The sequence below is a fragment of the Electrona antarctica genome (assembly GCF_951216825.1).
Source record: "Electrona antarctica genome assembly, chromosome: 8".
Classification (NCBI taxonomy): domain Eukaryota; kingdom Metazoa; phylum Chordata; class Actinopteri; order Myctophiformes; family Myctophidae; genus Electrona; species Electrona antarctica.
In genome coordinates this window covers 6826282-6840825 of record NC_136789.1, presented here as the reverse complement: position 1 = coordinate 6840825, position 14544 = coordinate 6826282, and the positions used below count along the sequence as shown (strand labels likewise).

General features: G+C 44.2%; 1 protein-coding gene across 2 annotated transcripts in view; it reads left to right on the top strand.

Moving 5' to 3' along the window:
- Positions 1 to 14544, top strand: part of dscama (Down syndrome cell adhesion molecule a) — a gene marked incomplete at its 5' end in the record, with an annotated part of 124708 nt that overhangs the window by 95921 nt on the left and 14243 nt on the right. For both annotated transcript variants that reach the window (XM_079507391.1, XM_079507390.1), the window contains 10 exons: positions 1393 to 1589; positions 1903 to 1999; positions 2740 to 2868; positions 3159 to 3326; positions 5474 to 5544; positions 6188 to 6431; positions 8082 to 8228; positions 12632 to 12787; positions 12970 to 13103; positions 14269 to 14422. In XM_079507391.1, the coding sequence (XP_079363517.1) occupies positions 1393 to 1589; positions 1903 to 1999; positions 2740 to 2868; positions 3159 to 3326; positions 5474 to 5544; positions 6188 to 6431; positions 8082 to 8228; positions 12632 to 12787; positions 12970 to 13103; positions 14269 to 14422 (1497 nt within the window). The remainder of the gene's footprint in view (positions 1 to 1392; positions 1590 to 1902; positions 2000 to 2739; positions 2869 to 3158; positions 3327 to 5473; positions 5545 to 6187; positions 6432 to 8081; positions 8229 to 12631; positions 12788 to 12969; positions 13104 to 14268; positions 14423 to 14544) is intronic.

The window sequence follows — 14544 nt, the reverse complement described above, 5'->3', positions numbered from 1 at the left end:
GTGTGTGTGTGTGTGTGTGTGTGTGTGTGTGTGCGTGCGTGCGTGCGTGCGTGCGTGCGTGCGTGCGTGCGTGCGTGCGTGCGTGCGTGCGTGCGTGCGTGCGTGCGTGCGTGCGTGCGTGCGTGCGGGCGTGCGGGCGTGCGCGGGCGTGCGCGGGCGTGTACATGTTTGTGTGAGGGAGTGAGCAGAAGAGCAACAGACAGACTAAGAGAGGATACGTGTGTGCGTGCATCATGTACATGTGTGTGTGTCTGGGAGCAGAGGGGGTGTTACACACGCTGTTGTGGGTGTAATGAGGCATGTGCATCGTTAGTGTGTATTTAAGGCTGTGTCTTCAGCGTTGTCTGAGCAGCACTACTGTACCAATAGGGACCCTCAGATACGAGCCAAGGCTGCTTGTTGCCATCAGCGTAACATCACAGGGAGGGATGTATGCACACTTAAGAGAGATGTTGAAACCACAGCGTGATAGTGTAATGCTTCATTTATACCCCGTTACGTAGTACGGCGGTGTGGCTTATCTAAGCTAATCAGGTTTTGTCAGCAAGCGAAGTATAACTAAACCACTTGAGTCTTAGACCTGGCTTAGACCTAGCTGCTTACTAGTAAAGTATTGAGTCTTAGACCTGGCTTAGACCTAGCTGCTTACTAGTAAAGTATTGAGTCTTAGACCTGGCTTAGACCTAGCTGCTTACTAGTAAAGCGCCCCTATTCTGGGGTAACCATACAGAGACATACAGAGAAAATAAATAGTAGATCTACAAGCTCACAACACGCGTTTGTGACCTGTCTGTGACCCAGCATGTAGATCAGCTATTTCCGGCAACAAAATTTGATGTCTGGACTCCGGTCAGAAGTAGATTGGTTTATTTACCCAACACTACTGATATCTTTCCATGCACAACTAATAGATTATAAACAAAGCTACTGGGGTATGTGATGCATTGAATATGATAATTCTGATGTGTCAAATCATGAATAAGCTACATTAAGCTATCAGTAAAGTAGTTTCATTATAAATGCAAATCATTTCAGCTTCAAACTCACTGTATTATCTGCACTTAATTATAGAACACTATTTCTGTTTTGACCTGATGCATTGTTTGGCAGTGTTGCGCAAATTGAAATGCACAACGGTGCATGAAACGATACCAACATTTGTCATGTTGGCAAATGTTGACACTCAAGACTTTTTTCCCCATCTACTTCAAATATCTCACAAACTCACAATGCATCACGTTGCATCGTGTTGTGTGATATACACACATTCATACTTTAGTATGAATGTCGCGTGGAAACCTGTGTCCAAAAAAACAAAACTGTTACTTTTCAGGATTCAAAATTAGTTTCAAGCTTGTGGATCTGCTACTTACCTCTTGGTCTCTCCCTCAGTCCCTGCCATGATCACGTCGTACCCCAACACCACACTGGCCACGCAGGGCGAGGAGAAGAAGATGAGCTGCACCGCCCACGGAGAGAAGCCCATCATGGTGCGCTGGGAGAAGGAGGAACGCATCATCAACCCAGAGACCAGCCGCTACGTGGTCACCATCAAGGAGGTGGCCGACGAGGTCATCTCCACCTTACAGGTATACCATGACCAGCGCTGGCAGGTTTTGTGAGGGAAACAAGCAACCGGGTATATGAAAACATGCCCAAAAGAAGCGACTAGTGGAAAAAGAATCGTGGTATTTTATCATGAACATTAGTGAGGACCAATTATATGAAGAGATGTTGAAATGTGGTGAAGTGGTCCTTTAAGAGCTCAGCTATCAGTGCCAATTACTGTATGACTGTAACCCATTTGTTGTTATAAATGTTTAAATCTATGGCAAGAGTGTTCCTGACTCAAATACAGTTCTAAAGGGGTTTTTGTTTTCTCTATTTCTTGCTGAACATTAGATTATGCCCACGGTGAGAGAGGATTCTGGCTTCTTCTCTTGCCACGCCATTAACTCATTTGGTGAAGACAGAGGAATCATTCAGCTCACAGTGCAAGGTACACCAGAAAAACATTGCATTGCTGTCGGATGGAAAAAGTTACTTTTCAGGAAAAAAAGGAAAAAATAACTCTGTTTCAATGGATCCAGTGTAGTTATTATTTAGTTGCATGTTCTTTCTTACTAATATTTTTCATTGTTTGAATATGTATAAAATCCACAGACATCCCACCACAGACGGCGTGCGCACGTTTATCCGACATACAATTCAAAGGAGCTTTATAACCATAGAACCATACCATAGAACCATACCATAGAACCGACATGCAGAAAACGATCGGATTAAGGTTGGCAAACATGCGTTAAGGTTGGCGACCGGATTAAGGTGAACATGCGCTGCATACTCCGTGCTTGCGGTTATGGTTAGGTTAGGGTTTGAGGTAGGTTATCGTTGTCGGACCAATAGTATGTCGAAATTAAAGCATGTACCCCCACAGACATCCCTATTTTGTATGAATATGGTGAAAATACAAGCTCACAATGTGTTGTGATGTGACACGTTGTGGCCTTGTAGACTGGTTATTTTCACTACTTTGTTTTTCAACAAAGTATAAATAAATGATGACCAATAGCATTAATTTATGAAAACAAAAAACATAACAAGAGGAATTATGGGTGATACAATGTTTCTGCCCAAGAGCAACGATATGCTAGTATACTGTATGTGTTGATATGGGACATTACAACCTGCTAATAGGCCAGTGCTCAGTGTACAGTAACGGTGTGATGTGTGTCCCAGAGCCCCCAGACCCCCCAGAGGTGGAGATCAGAGAGGTGAAGGACAGAACCATCGCCCTTCGCTGGACCATGGGCTTTGATGGCAACAGCCCAATCACAGGCTTTGACATCGAGAGCAAGAATAAATCGGGTAAATCATGTCATCATCACCTTAACGGGTCCATTTGACACTTTCAGAGTCCCGGGTTTTACTGTTTGGGCTCATTAATGTTAGTCCTAATCTTTAGGCTTTTGCTGAATCGTGCTGAATTTCTCAGGATGAGATTCGACCCCTTATAATATTCACTTTGTCTTAGAGTGCTATAATAATTCAATAGAGCCTTAGCCTTAATGCACTTAGCTGGCTTTGACCTTTTCCAAACCTGACTCGTCGTCCTTGGTAACCCCAATAAACCTTGCCCCCTCCCCCTTCCCGCTCAGCCTCCTGGGATACAGCTCAGAAGACCAAAGATGTGTCCCCCCAGCTGAACCAGGCCACCATCATTGACCTGCATCCCTCCTCCACGTACAACATACGCATGTTCGCCAAGAACCTCATCGGCAAGAGTGAGGCCAGCAATGAGCTCACCATCACCACAGACGAAGCAGGTAAACCATGCCCCGATGAGGAATACAAGAGTGTTGTGTATTGTTATCTCATGCACATCCTGGCTTATGCAGACACATTATTAAGACACACGCGCACGCACGCATGCCACACGCCATGCGAAGCGCCCGACTCCATGAGGCGCGCCTGGAAGTTAGATATGATATGGCGTGAAATACTGTGCTGTACATTAAAACAGAGGTATAATATTACAAAAAACTAAAGTGAACAAGGCGACAGACAGACAGACAGGCAGGCAGGCAGGCAGGCAGGCAGGCAGGCAGACAGACAGACAGACAGACAGACAGACAGACAGACAGACAGACAGACAGACAGACAGACAGACAGACCTGAGTGAGTAATGCTTAGTTTATACTCCATTGTATGTCGGTGCAGGACACCGCTGTACGACAAAGTAAATTATAAAGGGCAGTTCACACCAAACACTAACTATAAGTATAAGACTTTAGTTTTAAAAATAGTTCCAAGTCAAGTGGATGCCAGAGTCCGCCCCACAACTAGTCTATAACAAAGACAATGGTGACTGATACATTATAGTTATAGTGCTCGACATCCTAAATCACGAAGGGAGGGCCGGAGGTCAGCCAAGTCAATTCATTTACAGTCCAGTGACATCAGCTCCGTTGCCTCTGTTTGCATTATTGAACACACGCTGACCCTGCACTCAGAGCAGAACTTTTCAATTAGCGGCCCCAGTAGTAAATGTCACACTGTGGTCAATAGAGTGAGGGTCGGGGCCCTTGCCCATCCCCCAACCTGGCTTTTACCCCAAATAGAGCACTCCTCCTCCTCCTCCTCCTCGCCCCTCAATCATCCACACAAACCTCCTCCTCCATAAACATGATGTGTCCTATTTGTTAAAGTGAAATCCACTCTGGCAGGAAGGATTCAGATCACTACAGTACACTACTGTATATCCTGCACAAATGCTGCCTTAACAGAAAAGGGAGTAGATCGTTGCTTGTTGGACAGAAACCTCCAATCTCCGTTTTTTTCCACGTCTACTTGATCGTACTACAGCATCACAGTAGCACATCTAATCCTGATCGTACTACAGCATCACAGTAGCACATCTAATCCTGATCGTACTACAGCATCACAGTAGCACATCTAATCCTGATCGTACTACAGCATCACAGTAGCACATCTAATCCTGATCGTACTACAGCATCACAGTAGCACATCTAATCCTGATCGTACTACAGCATCACAGTAGCACATCTAATCCTGATCGTACTACAGCATCACAGTAGCACATCTAATCCTGATCGTACTACAGCATCACAGTAGCACATCTAATCCTGATCGTACTACAGCATCACAGTAGCACATCTAATCCTGATCGTACTACAGCATCACAGTAGCACATCTAATCCTGATCGTACTACAGCATCACAGTAGCACATCTAATCCTGATCGTACTACAGCATCACAGTAGCACATCTAATCCTGATCGTACTACAGCATCACAGTAGCACATCTAATCCTGATCGTACTAGAGCATCACAGTAGCACATCTAATCCTGATCGTACTACAGCATCACAGTAGCACATCTAATCCTGATCGTACTACAGCATCACAGTAGCACATCTAATCCTGATCGTACTAGAGCATCACAGTAGCACATCTAATCCTGATCGTACTACAGCATCACAGTAGCACATCTAATCCTGATCGTACTACAGCATCACAGTAGCACATCTAATCCTGATCGTACTACAGCATCACAGTAGCACATCTAATCCTGATCGTACTACAGCATCACAGTAGCACATCTAATCCTGATCGTACTACAGCATCACAGTAGCACATCTAATCCTGATCGTACTACAGCATCACAGTAGCACATCTAATCCTGATTGTACTACAGCATCACAGTAGCACATCTAATCCTGATCGTACTACAGCATCACAGTAGCACATCTACAAGCGCCAAACACGGCAAAGATATTTTTGAATTCTAATCCTGAAAAGTAACAGTTTTGGATGTGTTTTCTTTTTTTGTGATGTTTCCACCCAACAAAATCGATAGATATGGAGACAAGAGGTTTCTGCCCGACAGCAGAACGGTATCATTTTGGGGGTCCTTGACATGAAAACTCACTGCTCTATGTTCTATTCTATCAGCTCCTGACGGACCACCTCAGGAGGTGCAGCTGGAGGCCCTCTCCTCTCAGAGCATCCGAGTCACTTGGAGGGTAAGATGATACCACCTGCAGCACTGTTTCTCAACCGGTGGTCCACCATAGCATAATTACAGGTGGTCCATGGCAAAATGTTTTAAAATGATTTATAGATATATTATTATCTTATCTAAATGCACCATGTCTCTGTCTGTCTGTGTGTAATCCACGTAACTCCAGAACCGTTCACCCCACCGACTTCAAATTTGACACACACGTGCAACACCACCGCAGGGGGTGCAGTGCCCGCGGTTGTCCAGAACCGCCCCAAAAAGGCCTCTGCCCGGGCTCTGGACTGGGCCCCTGCCTAGGGTCCATATATGGAGCTGGCCTGTTCTGACATCATTCTGACGTCTGCATATACTCCATATTTGGGCATGTCTGACAAAGAACTCCATATATGGGCATAAAAGGGACACAGACATAATATCTTGGTGGGGCATGCATTTCTAACTTGCATCGTTCCAAGTAGGCAAGTGCCCAACGGGCACGGCAGTAGAGGCCCCATGGGCACCACTCTAGTTTGTTAAATTAATCAAAAGTATGCTTTTAAATCGTTTGGCCCCATTAGTCCAATTACACATGTTTGAATTATGGAGATACAAGCTTTCTGCACGACAGCACCGATACCCTCCGTCTCCTCTTCTCCTGCCTCCAGGCACCAAAGAAACACCTCCAGAACGGGGCCATTCGAGGCTACCAGGTGGGCTACAGGGAGTACAGCTCCGGGGGGAACTACCAGTTCAGTGTGATCAGCATGGAGACCACCGGGGACAACGCGGAGAGCCTGGTGCTGGACAACCTGAAGAAGTTCACCCAGTACGGTGTGGTGGTGCAGGCCAGCAACAGCGCTGGGACGGGGCCATCCTCCACGGAGGTAGCCGCTACCACACTGGAGGACGGTGAGTACACATGAAAATCCAACCAATCACTGAGAGAAGAACTGGACCGCAACTATTTGTAATTAACGAGCGTTAAACATTTTCTAAACTAGCAGATGCGGTCACAATGCTGTGCTGTGAGCTTGTAAATCGGTCATTTCTGCTATTTTTGAGAAATGCTTAAAGTATCAAACAGATCTTGGTCAGTAATGTATGGAGCACAGCTGTAACAGACCTGTAGGCTGTACAGGTCATGCAATCTGGGAACCCACTTTGTTGTGCTGTTACTAGCAGAATCTGAGATCAGAGATTACAATTCCAGTAGGAGGAAGCTTGAGAATCCAGTGGTTCTCTGATTTAGTTCATTAAGTATACCTGGTTTTCACCTTAGCACCACCCACCTGAACTGAAGCCGTGCCCACAGCTGTTGTTGTATCCATAGACATAAAAAGGTAGACGCCTCCTTCGCCTCCTTCGGGCATGTGTCTCTCTCGGGAGGCATGGGCATAGGCCTATCTCACAGAATTTCCACGCCCCCTTTCGGAGCTAGTGGTGATAGCGTGACGTCACTCCATAGACACTACATGTTAACAGAGGTAATTTAAGAAGTCTACAACTTTTGTTTTCTCAAGGTAAGGTTTGTTCTATCTGTCCGAGCTGATTTACCATCTTGTTTGCTTCATAATAATATTGGTCTGTCACATTTTTACATTAGGAAATGTATTTAGATTCTCCAGAGAAAAAAACGTGTAAATGCTAATGTTAAATGACACCACTGGCCTGGGCCGTGGCTCAGCGGTCCAGGCACCTTGGCTGGCAATCCAGTCTGGCAGTGTGCCGTGGGTTCGACTCCCGATCCCGACGGCCTTCACTGCATGTCATCCCCCCATCTCTCTCCCCATTTCCTGTCAGCCTACTGTCTGTCCCTCCATAAAAAATATAAAATAAAGGCGAAAGCCACAAAAAAAAACATTAAAAAAAAAAAAATGACACCACTAGCTACCGGAAGGGCGCGTGGAAAGGGGGCTGTGAGATAGGCCTATTGACATGGACATGGAGGCAAGCTTTCCCGAGCTTGCCAAGCTTCTGCGTGCGTAACAGAAGGGGATGTTCGGTAGGCCAATCAGACAGGCAATGTAAACGTTTGTTTTCTCATGCCAATAAAGCTCCCGGAAAAGACGCGCTGTGATTGGCCAGTAGTATTTCAATTGGGCCTTTTTTGACTCAAAGGCTTTCAGCTTTCAGAAAGAACCCTTAAATACACAGGGAAGACATATTTGAATATTATAACCACACCCAGGGGTCTATTAGAGTAATGTCAACTCTATAGACACATACAAAACAGAAAAAGTACAAAACTATGGCACTAAGCCCCCCAAACAGCACCTTGGTGCCCCCCTTTCAAAAACATTGCTTCCAGTGCCCCCCAATGTTCTCTCAATGCCCCCTGTGGTATTGAACCACCCCTGTTGAGAAACACTACTCCAACTGTACGTATGTGCCAACATGGTTTCATATGGGAAACTAAAGTAAGTATATACCACCACCTAGTGGAGAAGTTGAAGAATTGCCTTGAGGTAATCAGAACCCATACTCTTACACAACGCCCATTTATGTCTGTTGATTTCATGTGTTTTTCTCCCATTGTCCCCCCCCCCCCCCCCCCCCCAGTGCCCAGCCGTGCCCCAGAGAACATGCAGGCCACGGCCACTTTACCAGAGGTCATCTCCTTGTCCTGGCTGACCCCTCCCAAAGAGGCCCTCAACGGCAACCTGCTGGGCTTCAGGTTGATCTACTGGGCTAACCTGCCTGATGGAGGTACAGTACAGAACTCATACGCATACTGATACCACCACCTCACATACAGTACCATCACTAACCTGCCTGATGGAGGTACAGTACAGAACTCATACGCATAATGATACCACCACCTCACATACAGTACCATCACTAACCTGCCTGATGGAGGTACAGTACAGAACTCATACGCATACTGATACCACCACCTCACATACAGTACCATCACTAACCTGCCTGATGGAGGTACAGTACAGAACTCATACGCATAATGATACCACCACCTCACATACAGTACCATCACTAACCTGCCTGATGGAGGTACAGTACAGTACAGTACAGTACAGTACAGTACAGTACAGTACAGTACAGTACAGTACAGTACAGTACAGTACAGTACTGTACCTCCATCAGGTACTGTACAGTGTTTTAAACGTTTTAAACGTCTTTAAATCTGTTTGAAAATGTTTTAAACGTCTTTAAAACAATGTTTTAAACGTCTTTAAATCTTTTGAAAAACATAAAATTAATTGAAGCAAACGTAAATGAAAAGGATATTTCGCAACCATAAAAATGTGTCCCGACCCAGTGTTTGGGAACCACTGGTCTAGAAGTCATAAATCCCACTCAACACTCCAACATGTCAGCTGGATGGCTTGTGACAGCAGGGCTGCCTTTGACCCCCAGACTGTCACATCTCATTGCCCAGTCTGTGGAATATGACTGCTCAGGGCCTGACAGCTACGACTAGTTTGCATGGTAACAGTCCATAGAAGACCAGGGCCTTCCCTGGACTGCACCATTAGCAATCATTTACTGTACACAGATGGGACATTGTTATAAAATATCATTTTAAGCTGCACTATATGCATTTGTATTTTATCAATTTAAATCACGTAAGAGATTCAAAACTTGAAAGTGGTTAAGGCCAAGGGTTAGATGTGACAGACCATCAGACCCTGATTAAATTGATGTAGATTTACCATTAGGAGCTTCAGTGGTCGGTTCAGCCAGTGGCATGAGCATCACAACAGTTACCTCTCCCTGCCATTTGGGGCCCCCAAAGTAAGCAAAGTCAATGTCTGAAAACTCACTATTCTGTAAAGCAGTCAAAGAAAAGTCTGGTTTAATTTATGTTATTATTGGCATAATATAGCCTATATTTGTAGTCAATGTTGTTACCGAAGTCCGAAAGGGAAAACCCACATAAGATAAGGTGTGATGTGGTTGGTTTTTACAGTAGGCCCTATTATAATATGGCCGACCCTTGACAGCAAAATGATGTACCTGTTCTATATTAACCATATAGAACAGGTAGGCTACATATGAAGGAAGTAGGATTATTACCAGTCGATGATTCAGTTAAATAATTGAAACACTTAATCATATGTTTGTCATAATTCATAAAAAGGCTCCAGACGATCTGTCTGTGATAATGTTTGGAAGCCAACATAATTACAATTCAAGAGCATGTCATGCTGTGTTCCACACCTTAAAGGTAATATCAATACCTTTTAAAACAATATAACAACATATTCCTTTGTGAAAGGGGGCTGTGAGTGTCTGATCCTGTGATTGGATGAGAACACCAGAGTTCAGCTTCCTAACCGCCACACACCGTGCAATCAGATGCACTCTTTTACCTGGCTATGAGCACTGATTTGCTTTGCTCTGCATTGGCAAGACAAGTACAATAAAAAATACAATGCTGGTGCTGACTGAATCAAGTTTCTGTAACGACTTACCTTAAATTGTTTCCAAAATATATTTGTGTGTACTGTTTAGCTTTAAAATGACATCATGTCTGTTTTATTCAACATGCAACACCACCCTCAAGTGTCTAGCTAATAACTATCCTCTGGGATTCTTGTGTCATGATACTCTTTTGAAATCAAACCCAACCTGCCACCCCTCCTATTCATCCCCTAATAACATAGAGAGCAGTGGCAGTAGATATGGGCAAGTCTTGCACAAAAACATACAGCGCCGCCAACAGCACCCGCAAGACTTGGGCCGTCCCCAACAAATCACCTACTGGGTGTAGATGAGTGTTAGTAGGGTGTAGAAGGTAGGAGTGTTGTTGATATGAAGGGAGAAAATAACTGACAACCGACTGGGCAGGTCTGCTGCCAAGCCTGCTGTTAACATTGCAACCAGTTTAAATATACTGGCATCCCATGCCCTGCAGGAACACAGCAATACAGTACACAATATGGACGAGGGTATCTCAATATTTAGTTTATGTCAAGTGCATAATGCATGCCATTTATTATACCATTATTTGAATAGGGAAACTGTATAAAATGTATATAGTTCCTTTATATATTATTCCTATTTATATTATAAACGTTTTATAATGGGTTTTATTCTAAGAGTTTGTGGTAAGAATCTTCAAATTTATCAGATTATAGATGTGTAAACTTGAGCTTTTTCACCAGTAGAGGGAGATGCAAGCCCTTTGAAGAAATGCATGCCTTGTTTGTGGAAAAATTACTCGACTGGTGACATTTGTAACAATGTGAATGAATCTAAAGTTTGAAAAAAATATATTGTAGATGTAAGAAGATCACTTAGTTTACAGTATTGATATGAACAATAAAAAAATACAGCTCAAGCTGTAGCAAATAAGAGCAAGTTTAGAGTTAAAGGCCCTCATTTATCAATATGGCGTACGCCCAAAAATGGGCCGTACGCCGGAATCATCGCAACTTTCGGCATTTATCATTCCAGCGTAACTTGGGCGTATGCCACGCCAAATATCATGTCAGGTCGGGAGCTGTCGTAGGCTTTGTCCTACACCTGTTTTTCTGTCGTAGACAAGCGGAGCAGCATTGACTGACCAACTGACAGGCTGTACAGGCATCTAAACATATGTATTCAAATGTTATTCTTAAAATGTATATAAAACGAATAAATTATTATTATACATTATACAATAAATAATTGTAAAGGAATGTCATATGAAATTGGTAGGATATTTCCAAGTGTACAAGCAATTCAAATTGCGCAATTAAAAACAATGTTGCAAGTTAGAGTTACTTAAGCCATTTAAACAGTGGATGAGCGCATACATGCGAGGATTTTGGGAGACCCTCGCGCAGCCTGTGCTGTCTATTTTCATGATATGGAGAGGCATTGGAGAGACTGCTGCAGCTGACGTCTCCCAACGTGGGTAGGCTACTGTAATCTACAGTAGGCCCATGTCTTTCTGGAGTTATCTCCTTGTCTCGTCCTCGTTTAAGGATAAACCCAAGGCGACGCTCGCATGTCAACTGTGCCGATTGGGAGATATAACTGCGGTAATGCCATCCGCCACTCGCAAACTCTCAGTAACGTGATCCACTGCAGGGATGAGTGGGTTCATGAGTGGCGGATGCCGTTACCGCCGTGAGATATAGGTTAACCCACGACCACACACCAGTTCATTCATATAATAATCAGTCACTCCATAAATGTTCATATAATTGACAGCCACCACTGGCTATCTATCTGTCATGACTCATAAACGTGGTGTCACGGACCACAGTAACAGAGGACACAGTGACAGAGGAGAAGATTCACTCCTTTATTTAATTTTTTGCAAACAGCAGCGTGCGTGTGGCTGTGCCAGGGCTGTGCACGTCCAAACTTATCCAATCATGACGATGGGATGTGATGGTGTTATTCAACAACGAAAGGAATGGACAATGCGTAGTCCTGCAGCTATTTATTATTTCATTCATGGTTCAGGTGTTCGTTCACTAATATATCTTTATTTATTTAATATACAACACACAGTTGGGCTTGCAAGTTGCATGTGTGCTCAGGCGTGCGTCTGTGTGTGTGTGGGGGGGGGGGGGGGGGGGGGGCATGACAGGCAGTGGGGTGAGAGGTGTTTGCTTGGAAACTCTTTTCTTAATTCTTATTGGCTTTCCATCTTCTTTCCCTATGTTGTTTGGTCGTATTCCAGTTATTCATGTCGCAAAAATTAGGGTGAGGTTTGATTTTATAGGGCGTGCCAGATTGATTTCAGCCGTCACATTTTTCAACGCTAAGACCGAAATTACGCAAGGATCAGCTGTTTGCGTTTGCGATCACTTCATAAATGCCGACATGAATGTATGGCAAAAACCACGCTCGAATTTAAGGCAGAATTTACACTCCATTGATAAATGAGGGCCAACAACTGTACCATGAGCAGATCTTGAATTCAGAATTGTGTCATTGATTACAAGACACGCCACACTACATACTGTACACCTCAGACACTACATAAAAAGTAGGCTACAGTACTGTATATAACGTTCTGTGTCATGTTTGTATTCTCAAATTGATATTTATAGAGTAGTTCTACTAGTTCACAATTACAAACTGTCTTTGACATTGGCCTTTAATCTAGAATACTCTCAGTAAACTCTTCCACACAAACTCTTTGTGTTTCTCAGAGCTGGGTGAGATCAGGAATGTGACCACCTCCAAGCCTTCCTTGGATCTGGATGGTTTGGAAAAGTACACCAACTACAGCATCCAGGTGTTGGCCTTCACCAGAGCTGGCGATGGGGTTCGCAGTGAGCAGATCTACACGCGCACCAAGGAGGATGGTAAAGCAAAATGAACCTTCAAAGTTAAAGTTTAGCACATGTTTCATTTCTCATTTGGGTTCCCCTCATGGTAAACCCCACAGTCTACAACTCTACACCAAGCATGATGAAGTATAGTTATATCGTTGCCCGGCAGCAACGATATTCACACTGTTTGATCTGTCTCTTTTGTTTCCATTCAGTCCCTGGTCCTCCAGCTGGAGTGAAAGCTGCGGCAGCGTCTAATTCAGTAGTGTTTGTGTCCTGGCTGCCTCCTCTCAAAGTCAATGGCATCATTAGAAAATACACAGTGTTCTGCTCCAACCCTCATCCCACGGTAAGGGGTTATTTTTTGACAGTACATTTGCTCATAGTAAGTAAGTTTGTCCATTGAGCATTTAACTCATACTAGCTCTCGAGCCAGACTGTTGGCTCACACAATTTCCAAATAAAATACTTCCGCCTAAACAGAAAATGAGAAGGGAGTCAAGCGGATGACCTTCCCCCACTTCCTTGGGGGCTTGGAGGTGGTCACATTCAACTTTATTTTCTTTTTTGCCTTTATTGATAGGGTACAGTAATTAGACAGGAAAGGGGGAGAGAGATGGGGAGTGACACACGGCAAAGGCCGTCGGGCTCGGGAGTCGAACCCACGGCACGCCGTCCGGCTGGCTTGGCAGCCTAGGTGCCCAGACGGTTGAGCTAACCGTCCAGGACATTCCACTTTCTGTGGTGCAAATGTGTCCTACTATAAATCTAATTAGTCAGAGTGTATAGATTGCTGCTTAAAGGACCACTTCACCACTTTTCAACCTATCTTCATATACTAGGTCCTCACTAATAATCATGATAAAATTGTTTTCTACTCAGTCTGTGTCTCATATGGGCTGTGGGCAGTTCAGAAACCCGTCCACCAGTGACATCATCGATGGGGAATCCAAGCTAATAGAAACTGCAGGCTTTCTAGTCCTAATGCGAAAATGGAAGCCGTCGTTCTCACGATAATACAAATCTAAACATTTTTGTAAAAATAATATTGTTTTAAAAAGATCTGCCTAACGATGATGTCACTGGTGGACGGGTTTCTGAACTGCCCACATGTGGTCCTTTAATACATTTTCAAATATATTTTTGTGAACGGAAATAACAAACTATGTACAGTAGCATTCAGAGAGTGGCATACTTGTTTGAGAGACTAAACACATCCTAAATTTTAGGAGAAAAGTGGCGCTATTAATACAGTGGAGGATCAGGGAGATGTACAATGCTTATCTGATGGGAGAAGAATGTATTTCTGTGTAGTTTGAAGTAACAACAAAGTATCAGTCCCAGGAAAGTTCAGTCCTGTATCCTCTCTGCTTTCAATTTTGAGCAAGGATAGAATTAGATTTCTAGACATTGTATACATTTCTGTTATTATGAGATATTATGATATGATGATGATGAATTAGGATAACACCTAACATTCGTCCTCTCTCTATCTCTCTCTGTCTCTCCTTCAGGTAAGCAGTGAGTTCGAAGCCGCCCCGGACGTGTTCTTCTACCGCATCCCCAACCTGAGCAGAAACCGGCAGTACAGCATCTGGGTGGTGGCCGTCACCGCCGCAGGCCGCGGAAACGGTAGCGACGTCATCACTGTCAAACCCATGGCAGAGGGTAAGTCGGAGCTCTGAGGATTTTTGTTAGTCAGAATTGACCCATCCTTTGTCAAGTCCTGCGGTCCGAGGTCACGCCCGTCTTCATGCCCATTGGTGGCTGTTGCTTGTTTGGACAACAAT